This window comes from Malus domestica, chromosome 12, assembly GCF_042453785.1.
Source record: "Malus domestica chromosome 12, GDT2T_hap1".
NCBI lineage: Eukaryota > Viridiplantae > Streptophyta > Magnoliopsida > Rosales > Rosaceae > Malus > Malus domestica.
In genome coordinates this window covers 6,699,716-6,714,356 of record NC_091672.1, presented here as the reverse complement: position 1 = coordinate 6,714,356, position 14,641 = coordinate 6,699,716, and the positions used below count along the sequence as shown (strand labels likewise).

The window sequence follows — 14,641 nt, the reverse complement described above, 5'->3', positions numbered from 1 at the left end:
CAATGATGCAAATTCAACACAAAAATCCTTGTTGTGGATATCATTTCCTTCAAAACAAAGTCATCCTCTTTCTCTCTCTCTCCCTCTCTCTCTCTCTCTCTCGCTCTCTCTCTCTCTACCATCATTTGCCAGTTACAATCACACTCTTTTCATGACAGAGGAGGAGGAGGAGGAAATCCACATGATCTTCAACAACCAACCCAAATAATCCCAAAACCAGATAGCCAACTTTCTGCTCAAATGGGGCTTCAAAGCCGTCGCCTTTGATATCAGATACGCCGGTAGATTCGCAGCAATGCCTTCAGGCTTCACGGTGTAGTTGCTGACTCAAAGGGTCCCTTCCAATTCATCTGCAGAATCGGATTTCGTTTGCGTTGTTCTTCTGCAGGTGTGTTTTATTTATTTTTTCCTGTTAATATTTCTCTGCATTTGGGGTCCTGTTTTTCTTTGTCTTTGAGTTTGGTGGATGATCGGTTTGTTTACAAATTACAAGTGCAATTGTGGTGTGACAGATTCTCATAATTATTCAGTTTATGACTGCATTTGATGCTTTAGATGTCGAAATTATTGATCAAGTTTTGATTTTTAACTGGAGCTGCTTGAATTTTAGAGATGTTTATGATCTTGTTAAGGTTGAGATTAAGATGCTAATGAGGTAGATTATAGATTTTAATCATTTTCTGGTGATGGGTTTATCCTTATAAGCCCCTGAGTCCCGAAAGAACAAGATCTCATTTGCGCTACCTTATAGGATATGTAGTATGCTGATGTATGTTGATTTATTTCAAAGACATTTACACAATAAGGAATGAGACACTAGTAATCCGCAACGTTTGGTTGAGTTATGTTATTTGGGATTGTTTTCGTGGTAGAAGAATTTACACTAGGAAGATTGTTTCTGTTGTAGAGTGCATTCTGCTATCGATTTGGGATTGTTTTCGTGGTAGAAGAATTTACACTAGGAGGATTGTTTCTGTTGTAGAGTGCATTCTGCTATCGATTTGATTCATAGAAACTTCATGTGATTAGTGTAAGAACATGTCTATTCGTCCAACAGATCAGTTTTGGGAATATGTAGACGAAGACCAATCGTTGTGTTGATCGTTTTATTCTTTTGGTATGAAGTAAAAGATTCAAAAACATTGTGTGCACTGGACATTCTGTTGTTATACAGGACCCTTGATAGTTAGCTAAAACATTTTATTATAATCTGGTTGCACGTCGGAGACAAGTTTAGCTGCTTAATGCAGAACTGATTTGGTATTTCAATTTTCTGCTAGCTGCCTCTTTCAACTTATACCTTTGGAATCCAGTCTGCTGATGGTGTATGATTCTCTTTGGACATATGTATTTCACTGTCATTACACTTTAGAATACTTTGTTTACGTAAGTTATTCATGAAACCGTACTTGGTTCACCGGCATTTCTTCCACGGTATTAGGGCAATCTTTTCTTTTATAATTGGTTTAGTCGACTTATTGTCTCTGTTATCTGAATTTTCCTTTGCTTTTGTGAGTAGAAGGGCCATGTTTGTATATGGATGAACTAATATCGTTGTGGTCAACATGGCACAGGAACATCGTTCTTGCATCAAGATCCATTTACCGAGTATATGGAACTATGTTAAGCTTTGTAAGGGTATAGTTGCTACATTTGAATGTCGATGTAATCACTAAATATGTTGCGTTTTGTATTTTCTTTTGATGTTCGTTGATGAATGAAAAACCTCAGCCTGGATTTCGACAGTAATTAGAGCTCATCCTTTCCAAAACGATGAACTGAAATCCTTCATTCTTTGATATTCGTTTGTGTAGGGTGCTCTCATCTCCGGCTCTACCGGCACCCAGGACAGGATGGATGCACCAATTTCATGAGGGCAAGCCCCGGGCATCTGCCTGGTGTGGTAAAGTGCACTGATCGAATTCATACAGCTCGAATTACTGCAATTCAGTCCAACAATCGCTTCGTGTTCAGGTATTTATCAATTTAATCATCACCATTTTAAGGTAAACCAGATGGAATGTTTACTCTCAATGATCTGAGTTTAACCGCACTATGATATTTTTCCAGGAAAAGGAATTTGTTTGCTTTCTTGGCAGGATTTATGTAAGCGGTTTAAACGCGGCATGAGATCAACACTGTAAGCTATAAATCTCCAGCTTCATACAGGAGGGACTGAATCAGGACAAGTTCATAACATGAAATAAGACGATGAAATCAACAAAATTGTACATTTCTAGATGTCATCTGCTATAAGCAACTTTACATTTGAGCAACAATCTATCAGGTTCAGACTATTAACTGCTGAAACAAAGAGTCTCTTCTCAAACCGTATCTGGAACACTAAATCGAGATGTTTTTACAGATGGATGTGCCTAAAGTTACGCATGAAAAACCCTAAATTCGATCAAACAGAAAGCCTATGTAGTCGACATCATCACCGCATGTGTTCCTGCTGCCTTCAAAGCCGACCAGCCAAAGATCATCCCATTGTGGACTCAAAGTCTGTACCGTGATGCTTTCAACAACGCTACTTGTTCCCGTTGCTATCCATCCATTGACCGACTGTGCAGAAACGTGTGCTCTCCATCTGCTTTGAAGAAAAAATAGAAAGAAATAAGCAGAATTCAAACAGCTTAATCACAAATCATGGTCATAACGTTTGTTCATCTTCCCTTATTGCAAGTATGCATAAACAAATGTATTGGGGGGAGGTGGGGTGGGAACCGGCAGGACAGTATTTGGATCTGGTGTGATGCTCGTATAATTATTATCGAGTAATCCATCCATCTTGAGGGATCCATTTTATTTACGAGTCTTGATTAATATAACAAGGTCTCAGTCATTTTGTACACACTATTAATATAACTAAAAGATAAATATGGACTAACAAAGGCACAGGTATTTGCAAATACTGCTAATGAGAAAGAATTCCAACGTGCTGATAAAACTAACTTACATAACGAAAACTCTAGATGGTACAACAATTGGCTATTTAACTTATTTTGAGCTCAAAACAGGAGAAAAAGAAATGTAAAACCGAGTGATCAACGATAATTATGTACACATATATCTATTACCACTTTCACCATCCGATGCATATGCCAGCCTTTGAATGGCGTCAACAAGGGCCTGTTCGTGATCCTGCATGTGATACATATAAGCGGCAAATTGGAATGTTAACTCAGACTAGGAGGAACGGGATAGAAAGGGTGACGGATGCATATTAATCTTACTTTCAGCATTTTCCTTGCTTTTTCGAGCTCAAAGGGATCTGGCTCACTTGCATTGAAAACTCTCTCCACCTAGTAAAATTTTGAAAAAAAACAGAAACGAGAAGTGAAAATAACGAACATAATTTCAGATAGGGTAGGCTCAAGTTCATCATACATACCTCCTTTACCAGGGTGTCAGTATTTAATAATTCCAAATCATCTGACACCTTCCCTATACCATTTTGTGATGGAAGTTCTTTCTTTGATTGAGACTTTGTGGGTCCTCGCCTTCTTGTGGTCTGGCTAGTAGATTTCTTAGCCCGGCGTCCTGATGGGCCAGGATCTTCCCAACAGATATCCTCAGGAGAGATCTGTAATCAGTAACCAGTCAATGGAGTCCTCATCCCCTTTTTAAAATAAAACATAAAAGTCTTGATTTTGTGAGATAGAACTTGGTCGGTTACCAAAAACAAGATGGAAGAATATGATTAAAACCAGCAATGTGAAAAATGTATATACGTCAAGAATAAATGGTCAATAAAAGCCAGTGATTTTAATTATATTGGAGGGCTATAATTATATAGATTCTTTATGTAATCAAGGGCTAAGATGCTGGTATCTGCTTATTATTAATAAGGCTAGCAGAAGAAATAAAAGCTCTAAATCTGTATCTCTTATGCTTTTCCTTGTGGATCCTACTTTTTGGTTAATGATTTGGTTCAACAAATAGCTACAGGAATATTAGCACGTTAATGTCATAGTGGAATACATGCACACACCACATAGAACTTATAGACTTACCTCTTTGAGATCAACCCATTCCCACGTCTCATTTGGTGTATGTATGTCATAGACCAAAGCATGTCGACCCTGTAAACACGGGTTATTTGAATGTCAGCTAAAAGCGGCAAAACATGTCAAAACGGATGCATCTTTAACATTAAATTTATACCAGCGTCATGTACCATTGACAACCACTTTGGTTCAATTATTCAAAATACCTTGTAAGAATGTTGGATGTTATTTATTAGAAGAGGCAAAACAATCTTAAGAACTGACACTGACGAGGAGATTCAGACCAGAAGTCATCAACTTTTAATTAAAAAGAATGTCTATGCTATTCATTTTTAATTAAAGTCAACTGAACCTACAATATACAAACAAGCCTCCCTAGTGGTATTACACGGTACAGTGTTCACTTATGCAATCTAAGAGAATTTCTAGCTTCCATCCTATAAAATCTAGTAAGAGCACAACCCTATCCAAGATAAATTAAATAATAAAACAACAAACCGGAAGTCACCACTAATAATAACAATTAACTCAGCAAAATTTCATCTATGCTTCTTTCACTCTGACATGTGCACATTACCAGAAAACTTACATATTCAAAACAACTAATGTTGTTACAGGACTGAATCAGAAACACCTTACAGAGACTTCAAAACCTACCTCAGCCGGGTTGTAGTAAGTGATAACGGCTTCATAGAAGCTGTTGTCTTCCGGCCACCTTGTCCACACTTTCCTTCCAACTAATGAATCAGATGCTTCTGCAACAGCTGCTTCGACAAAGGGACCAGAAGAACTGCGGGTGAATTGCCTACTTCCAGCAGGTCCTGTTGAAGGGTATTTCATGGACTTCATTGAGGATAAACCAGGGAATGGCTGACCATGCTAAGAACAAACAAAACAAAGGTCAACTAACAGTTTTTCTTCACACGACCATACTGAGTACTTTTTAAATTTATAATTGCCTTTCCTCATGGCTCAAATGAGCTCCTTAATTACTTTTAAACACAAAGGCCGCCAAAGAAGTGCTAAATTAAAGACAGCAATGGGAGACAGAATGCTAGAGAAGTTACCGATTGTGATGTTTTTTGTTTCTTTCGGGATGCTGAAATAGTAGGACTAGGTAAAAGTTCATATGCATTCTGAGATGTAGTAAGCCTGGCAGCTTGATGACCACCTTTGTCTCTCCACACTCTGATACGTTCACCACCATGTGACAATTAAAAAGTATAATACTAAATTCCCAGCCAATTTATGAGTCACTCTGTTACATATTTTTCAACTTTCAAGAGACTTACCTTATCTTATCGATGATGTCCTCAGAATTAACCCTGGTCAGAAGCTCTCTGTGTTCATCATCTGATACTCTCAGTTCTTTCCTAAGTTCGGTAATCAAACCTTCCTTCTCCTGATATTCACACCCATGATAAATATTAAAGGCTGATTCACAAATAATATCAAGGATTCAAGATAACAAGCACACAGACATGCAACCATAAATACCCAAGTAATCGCATTTGACTGCGCTTTAAACGCCCGTAGGACCGCACAGTATGCTTCTTGCTCAAGGTGATGAATTTGTGCCTCCATGTCTGTATACATCCTAGAAAATGAGATAGAATCTACAGCAGATATTTTATTTCCTGAGACTTGACCCCCTTGAGGAATTCTGTTTTGATGAGATGGAGGAAGGTCATCATCATCAGTGCCTGCAGTTATTCCATATAAAGGTATACTTGATAGTACAAGAATTGTGTCACCCATAACTTTACCTCAGACGAAAGGATAACTATTACTGTTTAGACACAATTAACAGCACAGAGCATTTAGATGAAAGTTTGCACCATATGCATTTAGTGGTCTTCCAAAGCTATTGATTGCGAAGTATATTTACCCTGAATATAAGGAAAAAGAAAAATAGTGATAATTTAGAATCTGTATATTTATCAAATTAAGGATTACACATTTTGTTGAGAAAGTTAACAATTTGCCAAGTGACTACTTGGGTTGAATCTGTTATGAAGTACAAACTCGAGAAGAACAAAATTGTCCAAGGTTCACAAGAATTCACCCTTAGTTGGCAACAAGTGGTCTCATCCAATGCTATTAATACAAAATTACAGCAGAACTGCTGGGAACTTGTTTGGTACATAGTTCTCGTACATTTACTTATATGATAAAGGCAACAAACAATTGTTTTAAGTAATCCATAAACATAATAATATGCAGTATGGGAATTTAAATAACACTCGCATCGTTGATATCCATGCATCTTCCGTAAATATTCACACATACAAATTACGGTTTTTATTTTATCAATCTGTGAATCGTAAAATTCATTGAAACAAAATTCATGCCTTATCCAATCTTTAGTTTCTTCCACTCTATCCAGTATCCGTAATGATCATTATATTACCGCAAAAATGAAAAGAGCCGAAAATGCGAAATTAGAGAGTCACTTTAAGTTGGCAAGCCAAAGTAATTTGCAACCCCTTTACAAACAGAGCAGAAAATGTTTCAGAGCAATTTTTTCTTCTCTCTTTATTCACTATTAGCACAACAAGTAAGAAATCCAAACCCTTAGCATTTCAGGCATAGAGAGCAAAATAAACCTGTCAAATACCCTAATTCCATGCATTGCCAAAACCCAAATTCCCAATAACAAAACCCAGAGACGAACACCAAAAAATCACACAATTATAACCTCAATCCCCCTAATTCGAACAAAACCCAAGAACCCCCAAAACCCTAATTTGCAGAAAACCCACTCCGCAGGGATCGAACGAAACCCAATTATACAAATTAACCAAATTAAACACTAACCCACTACCCAAAATCCCTTAGGAACACGACCCAGATCCGAGAAAATGGTAAAGGTTCAAACTTTTCTCACCACTGCTTTCGGAGACATCATAGTCCATGTGCAAAAATGGGCAAGAATATAAGAACCCTAGAAAAAAAGAAAGAAAGCAAAGTGCAGGGGCTAACGTTTGTGAAGAATGTCCGAAAGTCACGAGCTTTGCCTTTCGTGGAGCCTTCTGGGACTTCGAAACCAAACCCCCAAGTCGTAGATCTTGAAAATTTGAAATCAAGAGAGCGAGAGGAGAGAGAGGGGGGGTCGAGGAGGGAAGCGAGTAGGGAGAGTTATATAAGCAGAAGAAAGAAAGAGAGCTTACAGTTTTTATTTCAAACTAGTGCTTTGTCGAGGAGAGTTTGTTGTTGTTAATGTTGTCTTTGCGGTTTTGAGTTGGTCGTATATATAGCAAAACGTTTGTGGGCTTTGTTTTGTATTTTACCGACAACCCTTACTTTTCGTGGCGGAACTCAATTTTGTATTTTCCATTACCGCCTTCAGGCCCAAAAGTAGTTTTTGTGGATCTCTTCGGGTGGGAGATTGATCAGTACACCCATGAGTTCTTTTATAAGAACCATGGAAACTTTTTTTTTTTTGGTTTTTTATTCTATTATTTTTTTAAAGTATTTGATTTTCAAGTTTTGATGATTTGGATGCATGAGTTTTGAAACTGATCTTGAAAAAAATACTAAAATTTTGAAGCTGGTCTTGCAGAATTATAGAAACTTTGAAACTGATGTTGCAGAATTACTAGAATTTTGAAACTGATTTTGCAAAAATGCAGGAATTCTGAGGTTGATCTTGCACACGCACATAAAATTTTGAAATTGATCTAGCATAAGCATGGTCTAAAATATCCATAATATCCCGATATTTCCATCGAAATTTCCGTATTTTTGGACTACCGATATTTCCGATATCATCGATATTTTAGACCTTGCTAAGTCACTCATGTATCTTACCATGCAATGTATAAAGTGTAAAATATTGTACTAATTCATTATATATAAATGATTATGGTGTGTTTAAACTTCTTTCATTAATTACTACATATTTTATACACTCACAATGTTTGCCAGCTCACTATATAATCAACTTAAATAAGTTATATCTATCATGCAATACATGTCATTCCAAATTTTTGTGATAAACTAATAGATAATTGACTAAATAAACATCCTACAAAGTTTCAATAAAAATTTCCAAGTTTTTCTTACAATTTCCGTGGTTTTTATTCAATTTTTATCGATATCGATAATATCCCTATATTTCATCAAAATTTCAGTGTTTTTGGACTACCGATATTTCCGATATCATCGATATTTTATACCTTGAGCATAAGTACATAAATTGTGAAACTAATATTGCAGAAGTGTTGAAATTTATTAAACTAATCTCGCAGAAGTGCATGAATTATGACACTAATCTTGCATAAATTGGTTTTTATAGATATAAAATTAATTTTGAAACTTTTATAGATAGTGCAGTTTTGGACAAATCTATTTGGGCATGGCTGAAATTTTTAAATTTTGGTTTGCTTGTTTATGGGTTAGGTTTATTGGAGTTTGGGTTTTTTCTCTCCTTGATCAAATTAGTGGAGTTTTATGAAATGTATTTTGTGTGTTTTGTCTCTATATGTGAAGCTCTCCTTTGAAAGTTTATCTAAATAAAACATAAATAAATTGAAAATGGGAAAGATTAGGACCGTTAGGGACGTGTTTAAAATGATTTTCACTTTTCAAATACAGAAATAGACCTTTAAAGGGATCGAATCAACATTTTTTTTTCTTGTTAAAATAAGACCAACGGGTGGTTTCGCCACAACAATCCACTCTTTTGGAGCCAAAAAGACTCACAGAGGCTATCAAGATCCATTGATTGTTGAATAAGTAGTGCATTCAAATTATTGGATCTATCATTGAATCTTAATATGCATCAGATTTAATGGTTTATGCCCAAATGCGCAAGAGTTTCTCCCATGTTCATTTTGATGCAATATTTAAGGTATACTTATCCTATTATTATATTTTAGTTTAATTTAAGGATAAAGTTGATTGTTTCTCACTATTCTTTTATTTGTGTGACAACGCACTATAGAGTCCAATAAATATATATAACTTATGTAATCTAAAGAATTTAGGTTGATGAGACTATTCTCCAATATCTACTCATAAAATTTTACTTCAATTGGCTTTTAGGGATACTACTACTAACATATTCTAGATGCCAGCAGCGGAGGGAAGGTGGAGATGGGGTTAAGGATTCAGATTCTCTTCCGTCTCATCTCTCTCCTTCATTGCCCTCCTTTCATTTTGGTCGTTGAAAAAATTTCAAGATTAATTCCCTTTAGGAAACAAGAATTCTACCACCTGTTTAAAGCACAAAATGACGTTAGTTATATGTCGATTTTCTCTTTGATCCTGTATGGAGCTACTAATTTCCCATTGAGCTTTAATTTTAGCTAGTTACCTCAGCACTTTTATATTTGGCCAATTTCCCTTTTACGTTAGATTTTGGTAATTTTCATCCAATTTTTCATTCATCTTGGCTTAAATGGTAAAATGGTCCTTGAGTTTTAGTCATTGGGTCAATTTAGTCTTCATAACATTACCCTCTCTCTTTTATATGTCACAACCTTAACCATTTTTTAGATTGGAAACTTTATCTCTTATATGTGTTATTTCTCATTGATTTACATTTTTCTGTAAAAAGAAAGGATAATTATATCTCATATAATTTTTCTTATGAATTTTTTAAAAGAGATTGAATTAAATGTCCTTAATTGGCTAACAGTGACAAACACGATGACTAAATAAGCCCAATCGAAAACACAGAGACTAAATTGGCCATATGACTATAACACAGGGGCCATTTTGACATTTAAGCCTATTTTTTTTTCTTTTTCTCTTCTGCTAGTCCACTCCATACACGTTTTATTTGAATTAGCCATAAAAGTCTAATTACCAACTACAAAGTATTGGCTCTGCGCCTAATTTACCAAAACGAAATCAACAATTCTTGCGATAATCAGTTTTGCACTTCGGGTGCCTTAATATAATTAATAAAATACACAAAAGATATGCAACAGTCTTATACCTAGAGTGCCAAAATCAAAGAAACCTATCAATTCATGGTTCTGCAGCATAATCCTATTAAAAAACTACTTAATCTCAACACTAAAGCCCTTCATTAACAGCAAGCAAGAAAGCCCTCCAACACATCATGGTTAAACTCTCCACGATCTTGCCTTTTTTAGCAACATGTTGGTGTTGTGATGTTATTTCATTAGTTTTCCTTGTGACTTAATTCACATGACCGCCCACAAATTCAAATTAAAAAAGTACGTACTTACTCATCTCAACAAATTTATCACTAGAACTACATTCATATTTCAACACACTCAAGCATAACTAACTATTCAAAATTAGTGATTGATTTTTTTTTCTTTCCAAATTCAGTCACAATAGCATGATAAAAAAAATCCCATACACATAATTAGCCCAATAAAGGACACCTAGGAGCTCACTCAAATGTTAGCAAACCCAAAGCAACAAATATTAACCTAAATACCAGATTTTTTTTTTTTAAGACTGATTCTTGTTATTACGTATAGTTTAGAATTTCTTTGTTGCCTAGTTTGAGATGGAGCAGCTCCAGAGTGGTGAGGCGTACAAGTTTTCTACACCAAAATCATTTACACCCAATTATTAATTTCATACAAGTGCGAGTCAAACAATATATAAGTATTTGATACAAAGTCCAATTTACAGTTACGCTGGCATTTGAGCTCGAACCTCTTGCTTTTGAGTTACTGTTGAGAGTTATCTCATATCGGTGATGGACAAGATTTTCTATGTGCTTATATAGTCTTGGGCTACTCTTCATATTACCAATTGGTTTTATGGTGGAATCCCAATTTCATCATGGTATCAAAGCGGGTTGTCCTCATGTGAAGCCAAACGGCCACACGCGTTCCACGTCACCCAGTTGTTGTCCACGTGTAGGCTTGAAAATCCGCCACACGTGCGGGGGCGTGTTGAGAGTTATCCCATATTGGTGAGGGACAAGCTTTGCTATGTGCTTATATAGTCTTGGACTACTCTCCATATTACCAATTGGTTTTATGGTGGAACCTCAATTTCATCATTTACATCCTCTTGTTGTGCTATGTCATTTTGTTCCTTTATGTCCTTTTGGCATTTGATCTAGACCTTCTGGATGTTCTTGTACCAACTGTTTGTCCATGACCCTGCCTTATTTATGTTCACTTAGCAACTATATATGATAAGTGGAAGAAATATAAGAAGACGGGATCGCTTTGTTTTTGGTTCACGGTCATCGTCGTAATTAGTTTAAAGAAGTTTGGGGGTTGTTTTTGCTGATGTGGCATAATCTTTACCTTTTATACAGTTTAGAAATATTTTGAATGGCTATGGATGAAGGAGGCACCGGAGAGGAAGAGAATAAAAGGGGAGAGAATTTGGATCCGGGTTAATGGGGTCACTTGTTCTCAATAACTCTGTACTACACGTAACTTTTATTACTGACCCCCAATTTCCAATAAGAACTTCAATCAGTTTGGTTCGATTTAGGGTTTTTGTCTTCATGGGTTGCTTTTCTTCTTTAATTTCCATATTTTTCACACACTATTTTGAAATTAGTGTGTTGTTGCTGAATCTAGATGGATGCGAACTACTACTTATTTCTCTAGCTTTTCACATGGATAAATTAGTTACACTTAATTACCAGTTACAATTATGGAAAGAGTCTAATGTAGTGATTTGTGAACATCAATGTATGGTTAAAGAATAATTTGGTTGTGTACATTTAGAAAACTAATCTAAATACACCAGATAAAAGATGTTACATTTTCAAATAAGAACTCGTCATAGACAATTATAATGAAATCTATATCTGTATAACGAGCTCATTGAGGTTAAGTCTTGACTCTGGCACTGCTATTTCTACTGTTGAATTCGATCCATCTATGCGTTTCATACGTGGCCTCTATTTTCAACCTATTTAGAGAAGAACCGAGTTAATTGATCGGTCGACAATAAATTAATATATGAAGAATCATATGGAATCAAAAGAATTTCAAATCTTCCTGACAATCCAGCTAAGTAAAAGCTAGTTAGCTAAAAATAAAAAATAGTAGACATGCATTTTTATAAAGGAAAACTAATGAAAAGGGTTTATAAACTTTAAGTTTTAATGATAAGGACAAAATAAAGAGTAAAATGAATAGTACAAGGATTGACTTTTTAGTGTAAAAATGTGATTTTTCGTTAAAATGTACAGTACCGGAAACTTTTCGTTAAAGTTCCATTTTTATAATTAGGCTTATAGGGTTGGCACTAGGCAGATGATCTTCTTAGCCAAATCTAGGATTTCTTCAGGTTCTCACCAGAGGGGGCTGGTTTATATAAAGATAATTCAGCAATATGGCTTAATTAATAGCTGATTATGTCACCGATTAATGATTGATTTCGAATCATTGTGTGGAATCATTGTGTTGAGTCGAGTCACATGAGAATCTAGTTTAATCTTTCTTGCTCTGCAACAAAGTCAGAAAACAGTAATAGTCAATTCACCATCACATGCTTAGCGGCTTCTAACCAACGAAATCTGGTGAAGTTTTTAATGACTATATATTTAAGGGTGTTGCTACAATGTTAAGTAAGTAACATTAGTGCTATGAGTGTTTTAGTTATTAGATTAACAATATATTTAATGTTATGTGAGATTTTTAATCTCAGTCATTCATTTCTCGTGTAACATTCAATAATAAGTACTAAAAAATTATCTATTTTAATGTATTTTTGAATTAGTTGTAAGTTTATAACTATTAGAGGTCTCAAATTCGAATTCTCTTCCTACCATGAAAAAAATTCTTTAACTGAAAAAATTGTGGAGGGTCACACTAGCCCCAAGTCCCATACTAACTAGAAATTAATATATTTACAGGAATCTTGACTGAAAATTCAAGGTCTAAAATATCCAGCTATATATGTCTCTCCCTTTCAACTTTGGGGTCATATGACCATGTGAGATGTACGTAGTTCCATTTGCGTATCTTTAATTTAATCTGGCTCCGGCAGAAAGTGCCATCAACTAAGAGTTAACCCAAAAGACACTACCACCTATTTACATTAGCTTATTTTTCTTTCATTCATACGTTGCCAAAGAAATAAAAATACAGAAAAACTTTTACATATTTAAGCCCCTTTATTTTTGGAGAGAGAGCTTTTAAGCTTTGAAAATTCGTAAACGCACTCTCAGTTTAATTTCTTTTTCTGGGCAAAAAAAATAGCTTTTACAATCATGGAGAGATTGTTTACTTGGTCAATGTAGCTTTTGGTCATACACAGGCCATGGATTGTAGGCAAAAAGTTTAAATAAATTAAGCAAAAAGTTTTGGCAAACCACGTGAAGTAGGCATGTTGCATGCCCTTTCATATAAACCTACTCCCACACGTTCACTACTTTTAACAAGTACCAATATATATATATATATAGTTTCCATATCTCTACTTCACTTGAGCAAATAACTCAATTATGAAGATCGCTTCTCTCTTTGCTTTGATACTCATTGAAATCTTGCTGTGCTCCTCTTTTTGTCTCTGCCATGAAGTACAGATCTTTCCCAGAAGAGAAAGAGAAACCCTATCAAGAAAGCTGCTGTTAATTCCAACGGCTTCTGTTTCTACAAGAACTACTGCTACTGTAAACAATTTGAGTAGCAGTGGAGCCATGAAAGAGACCAAGAAAGCTGTGGAGTCTAGTATGAGGAGAAAGCCACCAAGTGGCTCAAATCCCATCCAGAACAGGTAGCAAAGCATCAGATGCAAATCCAAACAGAGATCTCAAGATGTACAAGAAAAATGGAGAAGTCCATTTTTGTTTTGTTTCATATCATTTATATAATATGTTGAAATTAGTTTGTTAATTTCATGGTACTATTTTTGAAAAATTATGTTTTGTACTGTGTGGTTATGAAGTTTCATTTTAGTATTGGACAAGGATTGTCTGCCCTCCCACTTCGGATGCCCTCTCGTGCCCTCCGTTTGTGTGGTCACGGTTAAGTCACGTCAACGTTTTATATTACTATTTATTTTTATCTTATTATCTCTATAAAAAAACAATATAAAATGTTGACGTGGCTTAACCGTGACCATACAAAACAGGAGGGCACGGGAGGGCACCGGAAGTAGGAGGGCAAACAATCCTTGTCCTTTAGTATTTAGGTAGCTAGGAGAATTAGAGCAAGAGAGGACAATGTAAGGACTTGTATTGTACATAAACACCTCAGTTAATTAATAGTTTTTTGTGTTTGGAACTTACTTCAGGAAAATAAAATCATTAAAGCCTAAAATTCAGTTTTTCTCTGCTTCATTGATTATCCATGATGAACTTTTATTGTGTGCTCGTTTCTTATTACATTTTACAGGAAAATAAAAGTTTCTTTATGTTCTAATATTGCAATTTTCTTCTATCATATGTATCATTGCGTGGTCCGAAAAATAAATGATTAAATATTGCATATAAGGATATGATGAATCTTTATTGCAACAGTTAGATCTTGAATAAAACCCGACTGAGTGTGACGTAGTATTGTTGATAGGCGCCTAATATTGACCCATAAATAGCAACAAGCATAAACAATAAGAAATTTACCTATTTGTTGAATTATGACGCATCTGAAATTTTGCAGAAGCGAAGAGATCTCGAAAACCCTATAGAAAACCAAAACCACAAACGCCCCTCCCTTCTCATATTTTCT

The 14,641-nt window shown here is 35.4% G+C and overlaps 1 protein-coding gene and 1 long non-coding RNA gene across 22 annotated transcripts; one reads left to right on the top strand and one right to left on the bottom strand.

Annotated features, from left to right (window-relative positions):
* The first annotated feature begins 1 nt into the window (after window position 1).
* LOC103449708 (uncharacterized) lies at window positions 2-2,854 on the top strand. Its single transcript, XR_011573787.1, has 5 exons — window positions 2-388; window positions 1,575-1,638; window positions 1,815-1,974; window positions 2,071-2,287; window positions 2,366-2,854. It is a non-coding gene; the product is annotated as an uncharacterized lncRNA (long non-coding RNA).
* LOC103423258 (protein EMSY-LIKE 1-like) lies at window positions 2,213-7,237 on the bottom strand. 21 transcript variants are annotated; one of them, XM_029090438.2, is made up of 11 exons: window positions 6,898-7,237; window positions 5,777-5,899; window positions 5,508-5,673; window positions 5,303-5,412; window positions 5,078-5,198; window positions 4,668-4,889; window positions 4,017-4,085; window positions 3,395-3,586; window positions 3,237-3,305; window positions 3,081-3,144; window positions 2,213-2,593 (listed from the first exon to the last, which is right to left on the bottom strand). In XM_029090438.2, exons 3-11 carry the CDS (start codon window positions 5,604-5,606, stop codon window positions 2,547-2,549), a joined length of 993 nt encoding a protein of 330 aa, XP_028946271.1. In that variant the 5' UTR covers window positions 5,607-5,673; window positions 5,777-5,899; window positions 6,898-7,237; the 3' UTR covers window positions 2,213-2,546. The 21 variants fall into 21 exon arrangements, with proteins under 21 accessions (XP_028946271.1, XP_070665431.1, XP_028946270.1 ...); XM_070809330.1 differs by having other exon boundaries at window positions 2,213-2,590; XM_029090437.2 differs by having other exon boundaries at window positions 6,993-7,237.
* Window positions 7,238-14,641: the final 7,404 nt, after the last annotated feature.

Excerpts from the sequence above, each read along its gene's own strand:
- LOC103423258 (XM_029090436.2), bottom strand. The coding sequence starts at position 6,925 with ATGGACTATGATGTCTCCGAAAGCAGTG. Across the intron at positions 5,199-5,302 it reads GACATCATCGATAAGATAAG|AGTGTGGAGAGACAAAGGTG; the intron begins GTAAGTCTCTTG and ends TGAACGTATCAG. Across the intron at positions 3,587-4,016 it reads AATGGGTTGATCTCAAAGAG|ATCTCTCCTGAGGATATCTG; the intron begins GTAAGTCTATAA and ends TACTGATTACAG.